General features: G+C 54.4%; 2 protein-coding genes across 6 annotated transcripts; both read right to left on the bottom strand.

Annotated features, from left to right (window-relative positions):
- Positions 1-391: 391 nt before the first annotated feature.
- Positions 392-7,938, bottom strand: SLC27A5 (solute carrier family 27 member 5). 2 transcript variants are annotated; one of them, XM_040465243.1, is made up of 10 exons: positions 6,743-7,730; positions 6,239-6,448; positions 5,713-5,871; positions 3,726-3,850; positions 2,717-2,911; positions 2,547-2,637; positions 1,608-1,806; positions 1,272-1,369; positions 944-1,074; positions 392-861 (listed from the first exon to the last, which is right to left on the bottom strand). In XM_040465243.1, the coding sequence occupies exons 1-10, from the start codon at positions 7,419-7,421 to the stop codon at positions 685-687; spliced, it is 2,064 nt and encodes a 687-aa protein (XP_040321177.1). In that variant the 5' UTR covers positions 7,422-7,730; the 3' UTR covers positions 392-684. The 2 variants fall into 2 exon arrangements, 1 of the variants encoding a protein (XP_040321177.1); XR_005787361.1 differs by lacking the exon at positions 392-861 and having other exon boundaries at positions 961-1,074; positions 1,362-1,806; positions 6,743-7,938.
- Positions 7,939-8,648: 710 nt separating this feature from the next.
- Positions 8,649-15,159, bottom strand: ZBTB45 (zinc finger and BTB domain containing 45). Of its 4 annotated transcripts, none has more exons than XM_040465271.1 (3): positions 14,796-15,159; positions 11,380-12,661; positions 8,649-9,520 (listed from the first exon to the last, which is right to left on the bottom strand). In XM_040465271.1, exons 2-3 carry the CDS (start codon positions 12,659-12,661, stop codon positions 9,264-9,266), a joined length of 1,539 nt encoding a protein of 512 aa, XP_040321205.1. In that variant the 5' UTR covers positions 14,796-15,159; the 3' UTR covers positions 8,649-9,263. The 4 variants fall into 4 exon arrangements, with proteins under 4 accessions (XP_040321205.1, XP_040321206.1, XP_040321204.1 ...); XM_040465272.1 differs by having other exon boundaries at positions 14,847-15,159; XM_040465270.1 differs by lacking the exon at positions 14,796-15,159 and adding an exon at positions 14,633-14,779.
- Positions 15,160-19,605: the final 4,446 nt, after the last annotated feature.

Below are 19,605 nucleotides of genomic sequence, written 5' to 3'. Positions count from 1 at the left end.
TGACTGCAATAGGAAGAAATGCAATTTAAAGGAAAATGAAAGGGACGCCTGGGTGGCTTAGTCGGTTGAGCGTCTGACTCTTGATTTTGGCTCAGGTCACAATTCCAGGGTTCTTGATCAATTGCTGCATTGGGCTCTGCACTGAGAGTGGAGCCTGCCTGAGATTCTCCTGCCCCTCTCCCCTGCTCTCTCTCTCTCAAAAAAATTTTTAAAAGGAAGATGAAAAAGTAAATATTTGGGGGGTGGGCATTCAGAAACAGGACACAAGAATTTGATTAAAAAGGCCTTCCTTGGTTCCTCCCTGTCATAATGTAGTTATCTGTGGTGATAGCTCTCTTAGAGCAGATCCTCTATCAAATCCTTTTAGACAGTTGTGGGAGAGATAAAGAACTCCTGAATCTGCCGGGTTTTTATTGCTTTTATCATAAAATTATCTTTATGCCAAAATGGCCCATCTTAGGGCTGCCTGCCCTTAGCCCTACACACGCAGACATATGTGTACACATCCAAGTTTATTCTCACTCCACTACTGGGCCCACAGTTATCTTACTCTCTTCAACTGGGGTTATGGCCAGGCTGCGATTCTTGATAACCCTCAGCAGATTTGTGGTGGAGAGGATCCTGCCAATATGAGTGGTAGTCTGCATTGGGCACTGCCACTTCAGATGTGGACAGGCCAGATGGTCAGAGTCTCCAGGTTCCATTGCACACGGCCTGGTACGTTTCCGGTGTCAGGGGCTGGAAGGTCTTAGCCTGGTTGTCCAACACGAACAAGGGGTCAGCAATGACGCCTACATTGAAGCCCTCACGCACCAACCGGGACTTCACCAGTTTGAACGTGCTTGTGATCTCCAGGGCATCCTGCAGGGACAGTAAGCATAATCCCTATTGTGAATCCCTGGCCAAGACCCCCCCCCCCCCACTTCCACCACCCTGAGCTCACCTGGATACGGATGAAATGGGGTGCAGCATAGGCAGGGAGCCAAGTGCGGACATGTTGGTACATCCTCTGACCATCGAAGGTCTGGCCTGGGGCCAGCCGCACAGCAGCCATCCCCACCTTGCCCTCACAACCTGAGAAGCACAACAATCATTCTCCACTCACCCACCTCACAGTGCTCATGGCTGACCCTCTTCCTTGGCCCATCTCTTCTCACTGGCTGTGCCCCTGCAGCTCCCCCACCTTTAAAATCTGGATAACACCCACAGACAAAATCCAGATAAAATCTGGATAAAGCTCTTGGAGGTTTAATGAGTCAAATCCTCCACACCTGGTACAGAGACGCCGTAGACGTTCACCTCCTGCAGGAAGTCCACAAGGGATAAAACGCTCTCCACCTCCCGCGTAGATACGTTCTCACCTTTCCATCTGTGGGGTTGAAGCCAATGCTTGTGACCACAACCCTGGCAAACAGGATGTCCCGCCTCTTGCCCACCAAGCCCCTCCTCCAACGAGATCTGATTGCCGGCTCTGCCCAACTCTGGCCCCTTCAGGATCGGGAAGCCATCCCCCTCTGGAATCCGGAAATCCCGCCTCTTCGGCCTGGCTCCCTCAAAGAATCGGCGAACCCAGGCCATCCGCCCTCCCAGTTCCCTGGGGACCCTACCGGAAGGTGTCCCCCAGGCGGTCCCGAAAGTAAAGGAAGCCTTCTCTGTCCATGGCCAGCACGTCTCCGGTGTTGAAGTAAACGTCGCCCCTGCGCCGCACATTCCGCACCAACTTCCGTTCCGACAGCTCTCGTGCCCCGCGGTAGCCCAGGAAAGGGTGGTGGCCCACTATCTGGGTTAACAGGAGCCCCGCCTCCCCTGGGGTAGAAGCAGGAATTAGGGCATTAACAATGGTAAAGAACCTCAGGAGCCCACTAGCCCCCAGCCAGGAGGTTTCCACCCATGATGGACTCCATCATCGAGATCCTGCCAGAGAAGAGACAGAAAGAGACCTGGAGTTACAGAGGGAGGGAGAGACAGAAGGAGGCATTGGGATACCTAGACAAAGGATAACAAGCAGGGCACCTGGCTGGCTCAGTCAGTAGAACATGTGATTCTTGATCTTGGTGGTTAGTTCCAGCCCCATGTTGGATACATGAAATGAGATTACATGAAATGAGATAAGATGAGATGAAATATAAAATCTTAAAAAAGAAAAAGGATAACAAGGGGTAGAGGAAGGACAGAGACAAATGGTGCTGGGAAGAAAGAGATATAGCCAGGACTGTGTAAGACCCCCAAGAGAGAAGACCCTAGGAGAAGATATTGACAAGAGATTGATGCCTGGGAAGACATGACTTCCACTGAGAGCTCAAGAGAACAACTCAAATAGACACCCAGAGACCCAGCAGAAAAAGAGATTGAGGCAGGGTAGCTGGGCAGAACTGAGAGGTAGAGGGTCCCAGGCAGTAGTCAGACAGGCCAAGGACAGGTTCTGGGTGAGGCAGTAGACACCACCACAGAGCACTGAACTCAAGGCTTTGGGCAACTTGTTCCAGCCAAGAAGCAGATGATCCCCGTCCTTCCCACACCCAGGGAAGGCTTCCTGACCCTCGTACCTAGTCCCACAGGGATGCAGAATCCCTGACTGTCTCTGACAGGCTCCTCAGCCTCCGTGTCAAATTGTACAAGCTCAAAGGGGGACAGCATCTGAGTGGGGGATGGAGAAGGGTCAGCAGAGGTCCTGTGAGCTCAGCCTCAATCAGGGCCACTGTCCCACCCAACCCACTCGAAGCAAGCAGCTCATCTTGCCCAGGGCCCCACAGCGCCCTGGATAGTTGACGAAGCCAATGTTGCCTTCCGTGGAGCCATAGGTTTCCAAGATCCGAATGGGGCCAAAGCGCTTCTGAAAGGACTCCCACACATCTGCTCGGAGTCCATTGCCCATTGCCAAGCGGATTGTGTGTGTCCGGTCCTCTGGTCGCTGCAGGAACATCCCAAGAAGAATGAAGAGGAAGTGACCTCAAGTGTGCCCAGGAACCCTTACCTACAAAGGCTATCTTTCCATCTTTCCGTCTTTACCTGGGAGGTGATTGGAGGGTCTATACCTAGGGCATCTACCAAGGGTTCTTACTTGGAGTCTGTACTTGGAGGGTTACCTGCAGAGGTTACCTGGGGGGAAGTTACCTAGAAGCCTTACCTGGAGAGATACCTAGGGGTGACTGCAGGGCTAATCCAGGTCCTTACCTAGAGGAAATATCTGGGATTTTTATATAGGGGTAGTACCTGGAACTTTTACCTGGGGGAAGTTATCTGGAGGGGTTACTCAGGGGCCTTTCTTAGAGGTAAATTGGGGAGTGACTTGAAACTTCACCTTGGGGAAGGTGATACCTGGGGGCCTTATGTGGAGCATTTTACCTGGGATCCATACCTCATTGCTGTATAAGTTCACATCTGGTGAGTTTACCCTGAGCCACCCCCTGTTCTAGGCTCTTTATATATGTTTTATTCTCACAAATATTCCCTTTGAATTATTTTCCCCATTTTCCAAATGAGGACACTGAGGCTGCTGAGAGAGGTGAAGTCACCTGCCCAAGGTAGCACTGCTGATCATCAAAGGATCCATGACTGGAAACTTTGTGTGAGATTCGTCATCTGTGGCTGTTACCTGGGGAGTTTTACCTAAGGGACCTTGCTTGACTCCTGTATGTGAATCTACCTGAAACCTTTACCTGGTATGACATCTGGGATTTCATACCCTAGGTGTTCACCATGGAGCCCTAATCTTAGCACCTCACCTGTGGAGTGTTACACAGGTACCGTAGGACCTCGCCTACATACAGGATCACAGTCACACCATGCTGCCGACAGTCATCCCAGAAGCAGGAAGCAGAGAACTTGGGCGCCAGGACACAGGTTGCTCCTGAGAGGGGAGAGAAGAAAGGGTTTCAGGTCATGCTTCCATGCCACTGTGATAAGCTGCTCTGATCATAGGACTGTGACCCTCTGAAGCACAGGTTTTGGAGCCGATCTGTGTGTCCCTAGTGGAGTCAGGACTACCTGCATGAGACGAGCATAGATGGGCATGGGTTCGAATCCTATCTTCAGAATGTGTACCAAGCTCAATGCTTGGTACAAAGTGAGCACTGCTAAGTAAGGGCTATGGATATTAACCATTAATGATGATTATAAATGTTTTATGAATGTCATAAAGGTCTTCAAGAACTGGTAAAACCAGGGGGAACGTTGATAGGGAGTTTTCCAAATAAAGCGCCCCAGTATATAAATCATAAGGTTGTACACCTGAAACTAGTGTAACATTGTGCCAACTATCAATCAATCAATCTCCCCTATTTATCTTAGCCTCCCTAAGGTAGGATAATAGTTATGGGCTGCCCTCAATGTGATGTATTAGGAAGTACAATGCACCCCACCAAGGTTCTTGCCAACAATAATTGAACTGAATCTAATAATTGAACTGAATCTAATATCTCTAGAGGGAATTTCCAGGGGAGGGGCACCTAGGTGGCTCAGTTGGTTAATAGTCCAACTCTTCATTTTGAACCAGGTCATGATCCCCCATTTTGTGAGTTCAAGCCCCACGTCGGGCTCTGTGCTGGCTGTGTGGAGCCTGCTTGGGATTCTCTCTCCCTCTCTCTGCCCCTGCCCACTCCTGTTGTCTCTATAAATAAATAAATAAATAAATAAATAAATAAATAAATAAATAAAACTTTAAAATCTGCAGGGTAAAGAGGAGCAAAGAACAAACAAGTACTGTGAGAGGACTTTAACTGTAAAAAGAGAATTAGACAATTGGGAAGATTTGAACATGACCTGTGCATCAGATGATATTAAAGTTACTGTTAATTTTGTCAGGTGTGATATCACTATGGTGACAGGCTTTTTTTTTTTTTTTTAAGCTTTATGTATTATTTTTGAGAGACAGAAAGAGATAGAGTGCGAGCAGGGGAGGGGCAGAGAGAGAGGAAGACACAGAATTTGAGGCAGACTCCAGGCTCTGAGCTGTCAGCACTGAGTCCAATACGGGGCTTGAACCCATGAACCATGAGATCATGACCTGAGCCAAAGTCAGATGCTTAACCAACTAAGCCACCCAGCCACCTCTATGGTGACAGTTTTTGTCATTATATGTTAGAGATACATACTGATATACTTATAAACAAAAAGATACAGTGGCTAAAATTTGTTCTAAAATAATCCAGAAATGAAGAGGGGAATTATATATGAAATAAAACTAGTAACATGTTAACAATTGTCAAGGGTGGTTGAGGATATGTGGGATATCATCAAACTATTTTCTCTACTTTTGCTTACTGTGTATGTTTGAAAGCAAAATGCTGATGGTGGCCAAAGCTGGGTGGTTGGGTACATGAGGATCATGTAGAAATATCTAAAAATTTGTATGTGTTTCAAAATTTTTATAAAAAATTGAAAAGAAAATTATTAGAGAGGTCCCAGTCTGAATTGCTAATCAGGTGTCCAGGCTGATAGCCCAGTGGAATTCTTGGTGAATACCTACCCTTCACTGACTATCCCAGCATTCATACCACCTCATTACCTTCGGACCACAGCAAAGCCATTAGGGACTGTCTAAGTGACCAAGTTTCTGTCCAAGTAGCCCTGGGGCCTGCTATTGTGTGTCCCTTGTCAAAGGTGAGAACCTTGGTGCTGGGTAACCTGTGGGGACTTGTCACCCTGAAAGCCCACTCTGATATTGAGTCTGGAGGTCCCATGGATTGGAGGGGTCTTCAGAAAAGGTCTTACCAAGCTCCAGGCAGCCAAGAATTCCAAGGATAAGCCCCATCACATGGTACAGAGGCAAGACTGTGTAGACCACGTCATCAGCTGTGACCCCACCCAGGGACAGCATCTTGCACATCTGTAGCAGCCGTTCCTGTGTGACAATGGCCGGCTTTGGGAGTCCTGGCGAATGGAGTGGGAAGGGTGGGTGGTGAAAGGACAGTACAAGAGGGACCAGCATACAGGAGTGGGTCTCTGTGGTCAGGTCTGCAGTGAGAAGCTTGAGGCTCTTAGAAGGTGGTCAAGTATGGGGATTTGAGGGTGGGCTCAGGGAAGAAAAATTCCAAATTTAGTGGCTGTTTACTGGGCAGAAGCAGGATTCTGGTGGGTGCTGACCATTCAATTCACACTGGGGATCAGAGTTCAGGCCAGGTGTCACAATCAAAGGGCAGGATGGGTTTCAGAGGTCAAGTTTGAGGCACATATCAACTTGGGGTCAGAGCAGCATAAGGGTTCAGAGGTCAGGGCTAGAGTTGCTGGGCACCCTCACCAGTGGTCCCTGAGGTGTAGATAAACAGGGCAGGGCTTTTTGATGTGATCCGAGCACGTAGGTCAGCGGGCACAGGGTCGGTGGGTGCAACGTCAAGAGCAGCCCCCAGAGCCCCCACTCCTGGGGTTGGGGAGGAGTGGCTGAGGTAGAAGCATCGGATGTTCTCTGCCTGTAGCTTGGGAAGGACCTCTTCCAGATTCTCCTGGAGGTCTGCAGGGAAAAGAAATTGGGGAAAGGCCCATATCTGACATCAAGAGGGGAGACCCGAGACCCAAAGATAGGGGAGAAGAGTCTACTGCAAGCAATACAGAAAGCAGCCCCCAGAGAAGAACTTTTGCATTCTTATGTAAAGAGCCCCATAATTAGTATTTGTTGGCAAAAAGGATCGAAACAGACGTGGTGAAGAAAAAAGTCAGCCCCCACCAGGACCACTGAACAGCAGTTCTCCAAGTCTGTCCCCTGCTCCATCCCCCTCTGTCCTCTACTAGCCTCTGAGGTCCTCACCTGGGTCCACCACCAGCAACCGAGCCCCAGAGCTCAGTACGGAGTGTAGCAGGGGTGCCCCCCGGGCATGCGGATTAATCCAGGCAACGGGGCAGCCCAACTTGGCCAGCCCCAGCCACAAACCTAGGGCCGGAATGGCCTGGGAGGGCAGCACTAGGAGGGCGGCAGGCTCCCCAGCAAGTAAGCCTGTGAGGCTGCCCAGCTCGGCCTTCAGGGCCCACACTGCCTGGCATGCTCTGTCGTCCAGCTCCCTGAAGGTGACCGAGCGGCCCCCCGGACCCTTCCACACCAAGGGCGCCCGGTCCGGCTGTGCTTGTGCTCGCCGCTCAAAGGTATCCACGAAGGTGTTGGGCGGCCGGCGGCTCATGCGCGCCTTGATGTTTAGCCCCAGGTGGAGGATCCCGAAGATGTAGGCCAAATCTGCAGGCAGCCAGCGCAGCCCTGGGGGTGGCCGTGCGGGCAACACAGCCAGCATGAGTGCCGCGGCCACCAGACTCAGCCAGTGGGGCATCCAGGGGTAGAGCCAGGGCCGCGCCAGCACGGCCAGGCCGAGCAGCACACAGAAGATAGAGTCCCCCAGGAGCCAGCGCAGTGCCAGGGCCACCGCAGCCGGCCATGCGGACTGTCCCAGGCCCAGCAGCAGCAACAGTAAAAAGGCCAGTCGCAGCCAGACGCCCATCGCACCTGCTCCCTTCTCAGAGAAGCTTCCACAGAACGGTAACTTCTGCCAGGGGCTGCCTGGCTTTGATCTCTGACCCTTCAGCCCCACCCCCCTAGCGGTAGCCCAGGAGCTGTTGACTGCGATGCCCCCGCCCTCCGGACTCTACCCCCAGCCATTTTGGACCTGTTTGTTTCACTGTGCCTACCTCCTACCAGGTACATGGCAGGCACCGAGTAAATACTTGAATGAACAAATCCAGTGCCTGAATGCAAACCCAGTTCTGATGTCCCCATCCCCACCCATGGGCTGGGCCCTATGACACTGTGCTTCACCCCCCTGGCATGGATGGGGACTGTCTTCGGGGTTCAGGAGGCTGAACTCCCCCTCCCCCCGGGGAACATGGGCAGGGCAGTTTATGAATGGTTGGACAGAAAAGCCTTAACCCTTCACCTTTGGGAGGCAGTCACAGAGGGGGAGCTCAGAAAGGTGTTGCCATTGACCCAGGAGCCTACAGGTCAGGGCGGAGCACCACCCTCCAGCTCAATCCCCTCTCCACCTGCTTCAAATCCTTGACAGGTGCCGCCAATGCTCTGGAGTAAGAGGAGTGACCGCTTTCTTGGCTGGCAGCTGAACTGATGCGGGGTCTTGTGACACTGCTTCACTACTGGGTATCAGTATCTTCAGCTGCCCAGTGGGCAGCCCAACGGTCCTGGCTGCTGCTCCTACCTCCTGCCTGGCACTTCAGAAGTTACTGGCCGAGGCAGGTATCCTGAGGTTCAGATCCCCACATGGTAGCCTAACCCCAAAGACTCCCTGGACCCCCTCAAAAGTAAGGTGCTCAACCATCGTGCCCATCAGAATGGGGGAGGGGAAGACTCAAATCCGAAGGACCTTGAGATTCCGGAGGTGGGGGGGGTGGTGAGATCTAGGGGGAAGGGCCTCAATTCTGCATCTTGGACAGCAGCAGCTGGGATTCTGAGGGTTTCCCACATGTGGCCTCTCTCTCCCAGACCCATCTCAGGCCTGGCCTACACCTCTCCCCACAGGGCAAGGGCTCTAGAAGAGTCAAGCACCAGTCATTTGTGCATCCCACACCCTCCCTGAAATGGCCAAGCCTACCGTCCTGTCTCTGCCCAGGGAGCCCAGTAGGTGGCAGCAGTGTTGCCCAGAGCCGGGGGCACTGAGTCCCGACTGCCACAGCCAGTGTGTGACGGACAGAAACGCACCCATCTGGGAGCTCAGAGCTTCCGGGTTTCGGACCCATGGCCCACAGTACTTTATTAGAGAGCAGGAGTCCCGAGGCCCGACCCCAGTCCATGATGGGTCCACTGAGCCCCCTTAGACACCAGATTGAGGGAGGGGTAGTTCGGGGTGGGGAGCCAGGGTTCTTACCCAGCTTGACACTGGGGCAGAGAGGAGCAGCTCCAGAGCCCACACTCACGCAAGGAGTCAGAGCCACAAATCTTGGGCCTGGCCCAAGGGTCTGAGAGCCCAGTTTAGGCTGGAGATGATCCAGTTCTCAGGGATGGTCGGGTCTCTGACCAACCCCATCCCCAGCCTGCCACTATCAGGAGGGTCCGAGTACGAAGAAGTACAGTAGTAAGGCAGGCTGAACCCCTGGTCAGGTCTGGAAAGAAGGGTGGTAGCAGAGGGAGGGCCTGCGCTCTGGGGAAAACGTGGTTTGGTAGTGGGAACGTGGTCAAGGCGTCTAGGCAGGTGTGAAGCGGCTCGGCAGGGGTGTTACCGGTTCCGCAGTGGTAGTGGCCTAGTTCCACAGGAGGTCGCGGACCTGCAGGGGTTGGCCTACAGCGCGGGAGCGTGGTCAATCCCGCGGCAGGTGTGGCCGGGCCCAGGCCTGGATCAAGGTGCAGGGTGCGCGGCCAGGTGGCGCTCCAGCAGCGCGCGGTGTGAGAAGACCTTGCCGCAGGCGGGGCACGGCGCGCGCTCGGGCCGATGCGTGCGCATGTGCACGTTGAGTGAGCTCTTCTGCGTGAAGCGCTTGGCGCAGACAGCGCACTGGAAGGCGCGCACGCCTGTGTGCGTGACCATATGCTTCAGCAGGTAGTCGCGCAGCGAGAAAGATCGCCAGCACACGGCGCATTGGTGGGGCTTCTCCCCTGTGGGCGACAGGGCATGCCGCGCACGTATGTCATCTGGGAAGGAGCCCCGGGGAGCCTTTGACGGGCAGTGACTCCCCTCTCCTCCCAAACTGCCCATCAACCCTGAATCCCTCTGCCCTTAAGGGACACCCCTTCCACTCCCGGACCATTCCTCACTCCTGGACCTTCCGGCCCAACAGGGAACCCCTCCCCCCCGCCCCTCCCCGCCCCCACCCCCCACCCCCACCCGGCCATGACCCAGTATGTCTCCCCACTCAGCGGGGATACCGCTTTCCCGGACCCTTACCGTAATACCAGGATACCACCGTCAGGGGCCCTCAACTCTAACAGGTATCCTCCCAACAGGGAATCCTGCTGGTCTGGGACATCGTTGCCTGACAGGACTGACCACTGAGGTCTCCCCCACCTCTCCAGGAACCTCCCTTCCCCTAACTCCTGCCATGCCCATGGAGCATTCTGTACTTTGATCGCTGGCCACCATTCTGGTAACAGTCTGGCAAGGCCCAGCACACTTACACTGTGAGGGACGAGGCATACCTGCCCGGTTCCTGCTGGAAGCCCTGTTGCCCAGAAAACCCTTGTCTGCTGGCAGCTATAACGTACCTGGGGTGCCAGAGTAGGCTGCCCCCTTTACCCTGATCAGAGAAGGGGGAGGCTGGCTGTATTGGCCCCTAGATTCATCAGGTATTAACAAAGAAAAACAAAACAAAACAAAAAACCCACCTATCTCAGCGGCAGAGGGCTGCAGGGCAGTGCCTGGGCAGGGAGTTCCCCCAGACCAGGCCTTGCACCTGGCTAAGGCCACATGAAGCTGGCAAATCTTGGCTGGTACTACCTTGGGGCCCCTGACAGCTCTCCACAGGCTACATCTATATCCTCTCTCCTTCAACCCCAAGACAGCCAGGTAGGGATTTAAAACTAAATCACATCTCACTCACTTCCCACTTCAGATCACTGATGCCTTCTCCAACATTCACAGTGAAATCCCTAAGTTCCTGGCCCTGCAGAACTCCCCACTCCACTCCTACAGGTGTTCCAGCCAAACCTTTGCTTTTCCTAACAACATCCAGTTTGGCCCTGCAAGCAGTCTTTGACATTCCATACTCCTGTCCTCTACCTGAGCCTCTAGGGAGCACCCTGAACACCCTGTGACACATCCAGGACCTGCCAGCCACCACCTCAGCCCCTAGCTCCATAATCTCCAGTGCACCATCTAGCACACTCTCTACCTCTCCCTGAGCCAGTAAAGAGCCACCTCCCAGACACTCCAAGGGTTTAGGGGTACTCTCAGTGGTCTTCGAGGAGCTCCCTTTTCCTCCCTCTGCAGCTGTGGGGTCCCCACACTGCAGCCCCATCTCCCTCCAGCCGCGATCAGGCCACCTCTCTGCCAGCTCCGAAGGCTAGGCCAGCAAACCCACTCTCCCCTCACATCCAGTGCCAGTCACAGGACCCACTGACAGCCAGGGAGACCAAGGAGACTCCCCTACCTGGCCACATTTTCCTGCCAAGGCTCCATCCCTCCTGCCCATCCCAAGCTTCATCGTGGTGACTAAAAGCTCCACTGCCAGCTTTCCAAAAGCTCTGGGCAAGTTCCTGCTCCTTAACCTAGCCTGAGGATTCTCCCTGCACCAATACATTGAAATAGGGGTTGGGCAGGAGAACCTGCTTCTCCATGTGGATGGGGTTTCCCCTCCCCCACACACATCGCACTTGGGGCTCAATTTCCAGGTTCCACTGGGGTCAAGAAAAAGCAACATAACTACATGAGAGCCTCCACCCCACTTGCCTAGTGCCCAATCACCCCTCAGGCTTGAATCTCCAATGACCAAAGGGCTCAGAGACCCATCCTGGCTCACCCGAGTGGATGAACATGTGCTTGGTGTAGTTTTTCCGCGAGCTGAACGTCTTTCGGCAGTGACTGCACTCATAGGCAGGCGGCTCGGAACCCGGGGCTCTGGCAGGGGTGGCCGAGGGGGCCGCAGCGGGAGCGGTGGGCGGGGCTGGGGCCTCCCCCGGAGGAGCAGGAGCGCTAGGGGCCGCATCTGGCTGGAGTGTGGGATAGAAGGCGGAAGGGAGCGCAGGAGTAGGCCCCGAGGGTGCGGGAGGAGGTTGCGCAGGTGGCCCAGGAGCGCCCAGATGAAAGGGGAAAAGTGAGACAGGTGGCCCCTGGGTCTTCACGCCTGGGGCTCGGGATCCAGACAGGACACAGTCAGGCGGGGCCGGCGTCTCGGCGGGACAGGCTTCCGCCGCGGTGCCATCCTCATCTTGCCAAGCGGAGACGTAGCTCTCGGGGAACACATCCTCGGCCGCCGAAGCGCCCCGAAGAAAGTCCCTGCCGGCGCCGCCATAGTCCGAAAGGCCGGCGGGCGCGGGCGGCTCCTCGCACGCGCTGTCAGGGGCGGCGGTGAGGAAGCCGGCAGCGCAGTCTGGGAAGGAAGGGGGCGCTTGGCCCTCTCCTGGGCCGCCGCTTTCGCCGTCCTCGCCGTCGGTTTCATCATCGGTGTCCTCCTCGCCGTCACCGCCGTCGTCTGTGGCCGCGGGTAGGGAGGGGTCGACTTCCGACCCCTCCGCCTTGGTGGGCGCAGTGGGCGCCGGCAGCTGCAAGCGCGCGGGCTGGCGCTGCTTGCGGCTATGCGCGGCACCGGGGTGGCCCGGAGGGCGCGCGGCCAGCAAGTGGCGCAGGCGGTGGCGTAGCTGCGCAGGTGCAAGAGGTGGGGGCACGGGCGTGGGCAGGGGCGCGGGCGCGCCGGGGACCGGGGCTCGGGCGCGGGCGATGATCTGGGTGCACTCGTCTATGACCGTCTGGATGCGCAGCACCGACGCGGCCGTGAGCACCTGCAGCGCTTCGCCTTGTGCCACTACAAGCGAGCCGCTGTAGAGGAACTCGACGAGCTGGCGCACCGTTTGCGCCGGCACCACTGGAGGCACGCGGATCTCGGAGTGGCCGAGCAGCAGCTTGTCCTGGAAGAAGGGTGAGCCAGCAGCCAACACGCAGCGGTGGGCACGCAGCGAAGCCTCACGGATCCGCACAGTCACGTCGCAGAAGTGACCACCCAGCCGCTGCCCGTTGAGGGTCTCGAGCAGCGAGCGGGAGAAGTTCTGCAGGTGTATGTGGTGCACCGCCTCTGCTGCAGCCATCTGCACCGGATTGGGGGGGGGGGGAAGATCAGCCAGGCCCCCCCCCCATTGTCCCTGCCCCTTGAGCCCTTATTGCGGGACAAGGCCCATGGGCGCACCACAGTCCCAGCCCTTCCCAAAAGGCCCCTCGAGCCCTGTTCCCATATACAGGACTACCCCCAACTCCCACCCCCAGACTCCAGGACCTCTGCAGCTCCACCTAGGAAACTCCCAGCACACCCCTGGGAGAAGGTTGGGAATACCAAATATCTGGCTCCCTCCCAGTCTTGCTTACTGCCCAGCGGAGGGTCCAGAGCTCAGCTTCCCCTATACTGGTTCACACCCTCCTCGCCCTAACTCCAGTATCCATAAACCTTCCCCATGTCCCCCTTCCAGGGAGCAGCTCTGTGGAGAAGAGGGCAGGGATGCCCATCCCGAACTGGCTGTCACACCTTATCCACTCCGCATCAGGGCTGGCTGTGATTCCTGCCACTCTCAGCTTCTTTTTGATCTCCCTTTACTACATCATCCAACCTTGGAGCATTCAAGACCCTGTGGAGACCAAAGTCTGTTGCCTCGGAATTGGGTTATGTTAACTAGTGTATACAGAGGTCTTCGCAGGGGCGGGATGGCACGACCTGCCTCCTGGGCTAAGCGTTTCAGGGTGTGCGTGGTCACAAAGGGTTGAGAGTAAGTTGGGCATTAGCCTGGCAGGCATTCCACAGAAGAAAAAATACAAGGTCTCTGGCAGACCCCAACGCAGCAGGTAGGGAGGTGCCCCCTTTAGCCTGGTGCATCTTGGAATCTTGATATAGCCTGGAAGGCACAGGGTGTGGGTGTGGTGTAGAGAGGGGGCTTGTGTGGACTTTGAAGGGTGTGTGATTGGGAAGGGAAAGGTGGAATAGCAGCGGCCTCCAGATCAGCATGTCTGAGCAACCCGGATGATTCCTGTCAAAACTTTAGCTTCCTAATCTCAGCACTGCCCACGCTCAGACACCAGAAAGGGGAGGGGCTACCGCTCCCCAGGGGACTCTGGGAACCTGAGAAGCTCTGATACTTCACCCGTCATCACTCATCAAGTAGGCACCATGCTCACTAGGCTAAGTTTCCCCTCTACCAAACAAAGATGGGTTTGGCTCATCCTGTACCCAAGCCACACACAACTCCAGTCTAGGGGAGGACAGTCGGGACAGAGGCCACACCCTGACACTCACTCTCACTCCACCAGCCTAGTTCAGGCCGGGTCACACAGCCCTGGAGTGTGGCTTCTCTTAACCTTCCTGGTCTAATGGGGTCTCAGACTCACCCCCTCTGGCTCCTCTTACCCAAACCACCTTTCCTCTTCTGGGTCCAGACCCCTCCCTTTCTTGCATGTTCTATATCTTACCAACAAATCACTTCGCACACCTCCACTGCCCCGGTACCATTGGTGGAGGCTGATGGGAGTCATTTCCTTGTGTGCCCGCCCGCCCCCCCGGTCTAGTCCCCCACGCGACAGCCAGAGGGAGCCTGTTCAGACCTGACAGATCGGGACCCTCCTCTGCTCAGAGCCCTCCATGGTGATGAATTAATTCTTGGCAATTGGTCAAAAAAGCCAAGTCTTTGCACATATCGTTATCTATGCCACAGCACTTTTCCCCGTCTTTATTCACCCACCGTATAAAGACCTTCAAATCTGTGTCTGGGCGACTGGGGCAGAAACCTGCGCATCAACCCATACGGCTTGAAGCCTGCCTTTTCCGACCCACCTCCACCCTGCTCCCGGTCTGTGATCTCTCAGTCCAGACGCAGCAGGGTCTTCTTGGCGCCTCAGAACAAAGGCCCACCCTCCCGGGTATGGCGCCGCATTCTCGCTGCCACGCCTTTGCCCACGCCATGCGCTTTGCTCCAAGCACTCTTTCCCATACTCTGCTCCATTGCTCGCTCCCTGCCCTAACCCCAAAGCCCCCTCTCTGATCCGCTCGGGCTGCCCCCGCTCCAGACCCGGCCAACCTGTATTTCCCGCCTCCGCGCGCTAGCCAGAGCCATGCCCCCATCCTGCAGCGCCCCCTCACGTCCACAGCGTGCACTCCAAACCTAGCGCCGGCGCCCTCCCCTGGGCACGCCCCGGCCTGCCCGCCGGCCCAGCAGCAGGGGGATGCCCGCCCGACCCCACCTCCGGCTCCTTCTCAGGCACCAGGCCGGGACTTGGCCTTCTCCCGCTCACCACCGCCAAGGCCACACTTTCAGGCTGCGACGCCGGCGGAACCGAAGTCCGCAGCCGCTGTGGCGCAGGGAAGCGCTAGGTCGGAGCACGTTTCCGGTGTTTCTATGGCGATCAGCCGCCGCTTCAGGCCGGTAGGTATTGAACTTCCTGCTCTCGACCGAGTCGCAACTAAAGTCGCCGAGGCTCGGGCTGCGGGGCAGCAAGGAATGTCTCGGCCAGGACACGCTTCCGGCGTCGCCCTAGGGACTGGGATGCGCCGGGGCCTGCGCTGTCAATCTGCGGGCCACGCCCTCGTGCGCTCCCGGCTGTGTAGAGCTGCTGCAAGGCGACAAAGGCTGGGAAGGCGGTCTGAAGCCCTAGATGGGTCTCGGCTGGTTTAGACTCCATTGCGACCCCAGGTGGCGGCCTTCTCCCCAGAGCAAGAGTGGAGGCAGGAGTAGGGCTCACCCCTGGTCCATCGGACTCCAGCCCTGCGTGGACTGCAAAAGAGATATTCCTGCAGCCGAACTCCACACCTGCCGGTAGCTACGAGTGGAATGAGGGAGCAGACACCACCCCAGGCCCTGGCTCCCATCTTCCACCCCTTCCGCCCCTCAAGCCTGTGTCCCAGGTAGAAGGTGGAGGCAACCTGTCTCTATGACCCCTACCTCCTCACACACCCACCAGGCCCAACCGCCCCAGGGCGAGTAATGAACGAACGAATGAATGGATATTGAACTGAATGCCTTCTGCACTCAGCGCTCTGGGACACACCTCAGAATAAAAGGAAAGTGGGGGTGAGATGGATAGTACATCTGCCAAGACCGTGGGGTCCAGCCAGACTCCAAAGATCAGAAGTCACTTTAGGGGACAGAGTATGTGGGAAGAGTTGTGTGGGCAGAGGAAACAGACTTGGTCTGCAAAGACCCTGAGATGGGGCTAGCTACCCAGGACACCTATGAACCAGGCTGGATGGTGAGACTGGAGTGGTGGGCTGGCCTAGCCTTATGCTTTGTTCCTGGGGTCTAGAGGCAAGGCAGGAGGACGTAAAGGTCAGAAGATTTCCCTGAGACCTCAGTGGACCCCATGCCTTATGCAGCAGGTGTGGGGTCCAGCATGGGGGGAGGGGTGCTGACTTAGCCTCCAGTATGGGGACAAGATCAGAGGACCTGCCTCCCACCTTGGTCAGCTGCTGGGCAACTGTATTGGGCACATCTATAGATGTGTTGAAGTTAGAAGGATTCCAGGGGATTTGAAGCTGGAGGGGGGCATGTGACAAGAAATATAGGGGGAAATTCTAGAATCTGAGAAGAGGACCACACGACAGCTAGCAAAAAAAAAAAAAAAAAAAATTAGGGGCCCCAGTCTACAACTGCATGGAATTGCAATCTGCTAACTACTTGAATGAACTGGGAAGCTGATTTTTCCCTAGAGCTTCTGAATAAGAGCCCAGCCCTGCCCCAAACTTGATTGCAGCCTTTGTGAGACCTGGATCAGAGGCCACTGCCTGGGTGTCTAACCTGCAGAACAGTAAGCTAATAGATGGGTGTCGTTTTAAGTTACTGAATTTGTGGTAATTGTTAAGTAACAATAGAAAATGAATACAGCTGCCAGAGACTTAGGGCCTGCACACAGTAAGTGTCTGATAATGCCACTGTTTTCCTATCTGATGAATCCTTCCCCCTTGCCTCTCTCTTGCTGAATGCTTCATTTCTGCCTCACCAGCATTTATCATCCAGCTTGGTGGTCTCATTACTCCATCCTACAAGCAGAGGCACTTGGGGGTGAGAGAGGGAAACAAACATCCAGACACATGGCTGGAACAGCATCAGGCCAGTAGAGAAGCATGTATGAGGTCTCTGAGGAGGGAGGGTGGCTTCCCTAGGGTGAGGCAAGTGGGAGTTGCTATGGAGATTGCGGATGTTGAGAGTGGAGGGGGGGAGGACCAAAGTCCCATCTGCAGGTTTGAAGGACTGAGGGGAAGGTAGTGGATCTAGTGGGGCAGCAAAACAGGAGGCTTAAAAGACAGCAATGGCTGCTCAGACCTCAGTGGGAAGGCCAGAAGGGGACAGATACAGAGTAGGAAGGAGAGGACATGGTGGCTTCAGAGAAGGTCTTAGTGTTGAGGGTGAGATGGAGTAACTGGCCCAGTAGGAGGCAGAAGGGAGAAACACAAACCCTGACACTCCTCAGGCAGCAAGGGAGGTGGGAGCTGCAGCCTCCAGTGACACAAGCCTCAAGAAGACATCTATTTTGCTTTCCTCTCCAAAGACCTTGTCTCAGTAGTTGTGCATGCAATTGGAGGAATAAATAGTATATCAAAGGACACAGGTTTAATAAGCCAAGGAGGGGTCAATGTGACCTGCAAATATTGAAAATCCTAAGCCAGGTCCTAGAGTCTTGCAACCAGTGAGAAGAGGCAGGTGACACTGGCTGACAGACCATCAAGGGAAGAACCTGTAAGGTTGCAATGGTCACAGACACATGAAAGGAGAAGATATTAAGCTCCAAATTGACTGGGCCTCATCAGCTGCCCGGGGGAGGCAGGACCTGCCCCTCACCCCCTACCACACCCTTACCACCACACACACAGCTTAGGCCAGAAGGCTCAGTCTCTACTCCCAGCTCAGAGTTCCCAACCTCCCTCCACCCTCCATTACTACTAGGCAAGCTTCTCACACAGGGGCCTCCTTCTGTGGCAGCCACTGCCCCCAGGTAAAGCCCAGTGCTCAGTGCTAGCGGGGCGGGATAGTGCCAGATGTGGGATGCAGGCCCCAAGATTCACCTGAATTCACACACTTCTATCTGTCAGGAGCTTCCCCTTGCCAGGGGTCAGCCATAAAGCTCGTCTCTGGAAAAATGCTTCCCAGTACAAGGCAGATAGGGTAGAGACTGAGGGACGTCCCAGGCAAGGCCAGTACCAGCAGTGGGGGATTTAGCTCTCCTGACAGGACTGAGAGGAAATGAGGAGCCTTTTGGGATGGGGGAAGGGCAGTGGCAGGATCCCATTTCTAAACCAATAAGGTCTTGGAAGTTGCAGCTTGGATGAGGGCTGGCAGGAAACCCGGACCCAGGCCTTGGTGGAGTGTATAAAGGTGATAGGAGCAATGGGTCAGATGAAGCAAGTGCCTATAGGACTTACCAAAAAAGAAACATCCGGACAAGGATCAAGGACCGTTGAGGAGGGGGTGGAGGTGGAGATGGGGGTGAGGAATATTTGCAACATAGAAAAAGTTTAATTTGCTTTCATATGTAAAAAAACAAGAACATCCTACTAGTATGTGGACCAAAGCCTGAGGAAATCACGTAGGAAGTAGGAGACCTAAACTAAATAATCATAATAACCCAACTACCATTGTCACTTCTTCTGGGTCCCTTAACCGGGTCCTGTGCTGGGCCTTTGAATTAATTTTGAAAATTAAAAACAAAACAAAACAACAAACAAAACAAAAAACAAGAAATGCAGAGTACAATATAGCGTTTACAGTACAATATAGCGTATACAATATAGCGCTCCTACACTGGAGCACTCACATCCCCAAATTAGCAATGTTCTTGTTTTGTCCCTTTTGTTTTTTTGGTTTTTTTTTTTTTTTTTTTTGTTTTTTGTTTTTTGTTTTTTTGGTCTTATTTTTATTTATTTTTTTTTCAACGTTTTTTTTTTTTGTTTTTTGTTTTTTGTTTTTTGTTTTTTTTTTGGACAGAGAGGAACAGAGCATGAACGGGGGAGGGGCAGAGAGAGAGGGAGACACAGCATCGGAAACAGGCTCCAGGCTCCGAGCCATCAGCCCAGAGCCTGACGCGGGGCTCGAACTCACGGACCGCGAGATCGTGACCTGGCTGAAGTCGGACGCCCAACCGACTGCGCCACCCAGGCGCCCCGTTGGTCTTATTTTTAATAAACACACACACAAGAAAACAAAAGTTAAAATTTTCTTTTTTTTTTTTTTAATTTTTTTTCAACATTTATTTATTTTTGGGACAGAGAGAGACAGAGCATGAACGGGGGAGGGGCAGAGAGAGAGGGAGACACAGAATCCGAAACAGGCTCCAGGCTCTGAGCCATCAGCCCAGAGCCCGACGCGGGGCTCGAACTCGCGGACTGCGAGATCGTGACCTGGCTGAAGTCGGACGCTTAACCGACTGCGCCACCCAGGCGCCCACTTTTCTTTTTTTTTAAGTAAAGCCTTTAGGCAAAGAAGAGAGCCCCTCGAGGTGGCACACCTGGGTACTTCTGTCCCTTAAAGGCCTCTTGTTTTACTCCAAGTTAAAAAATTTTTTAAATGTTTATTTGTATTTGAGAGAGACAGACAGACAGACATTAGCATAGGAGAGGCAGAGAGAGATGGAGACAGAATCCGAAGCAGTTTCCATGCTCTGAGCTGTCAGCACTGCTGATGCGAACTCACTCACCAGCCCTGAGATCATGACCTGATCATAAAGATTAACTGACTGAGCCATGAGGCACCCCTACCCCCAGTTTAAAGGATCCACTGAATCCAGATTAATATGTTTTTATTTACGTGTAACAATTAAAAAAATTTTTTTTTTAATTTTTTTTTCAACATTTATTTATTTTTGGGACAGAGAGAGACAGAGCATGAACGGGGGAGGGGCAGAGAGAGAGGGAGACACAGAATCAGAAACAGGCTCCAGGCTCTGAGCCATCAGCCCAGAGCCTGACGCGGGGCTCGAACTCATGGACCGCGAGATCATGACCTGGCTGAAGTCGGACGCTCAACCGACTGCGCCACCCAGGCGCCCCAAAAAAAAAAAAAAA

Source organism: Herpailurus yagouaroundi, unplaced genomic scaffold, assembly GCF_014898765.1.
Source record: "Herpailurus yagouaroundi ecotype Mexico unplaced genomic scaffold, PumYag 557, whole genome shotgun sequence".
NCBI classification, from domain to species: Eukaryota; Metazoa; Chordata; class Mammalia; order Carnivora; family Felidae; genus Herpailurus; species Herpailurus yagouaroundi.
This window is presented reverse-complemented; position numbering and strand designations above follow the sequence as displayed.

Excerpts from the sequence above, each read along its gene's own strand:
- SLC27A5 (XM_040465243.1), bottom strand. The coding sequence starts at position 7,421 with ATGGGCGTCTGGCTGCGACTGGCCTTTTTACTGTTGCTGCTGCTGGGC. Across the intron at positions 2,912-3,725 it reads ACCTGTGTAACACTCCACAG|CGACCAGAGGACCGGACACA; the intron begins GTGAGGTGCTAA and ends ATGTTCCTGCAG. Across the intron at positions 1,807-2,546 it reads CTGCATCCCTGTGGGACTAG|GGGAGGCGGGGCTCCTGTTA; the intron begins GTACGAGGGTCA and ends CTTCTACCCCAG.
- ZBTB45 (XM_040465269.1), bottom strand. The coding sequence starts at position 14,517 with ATGGCGTGGGCAAAGGCGTGGCAGCGAGAATGCGGCGCCATACCCGGG. Across the intron at positions 12,662-14,388 it reads AGACCGGGAGCAGGGTGGAG|ATGGCTGCAGCAGAGGCGGT; the intron begins GTGGGTCGGAAA and ends AATCCGGTGCAG. Across the intron at positions 9,521-11,379 it reads GCACATGTTCATCCACTCGG|GGGAGAAGCCCCACCAATGC; the intron begins GTGAGCCAGGAT and ends TGTCGCCCACAG.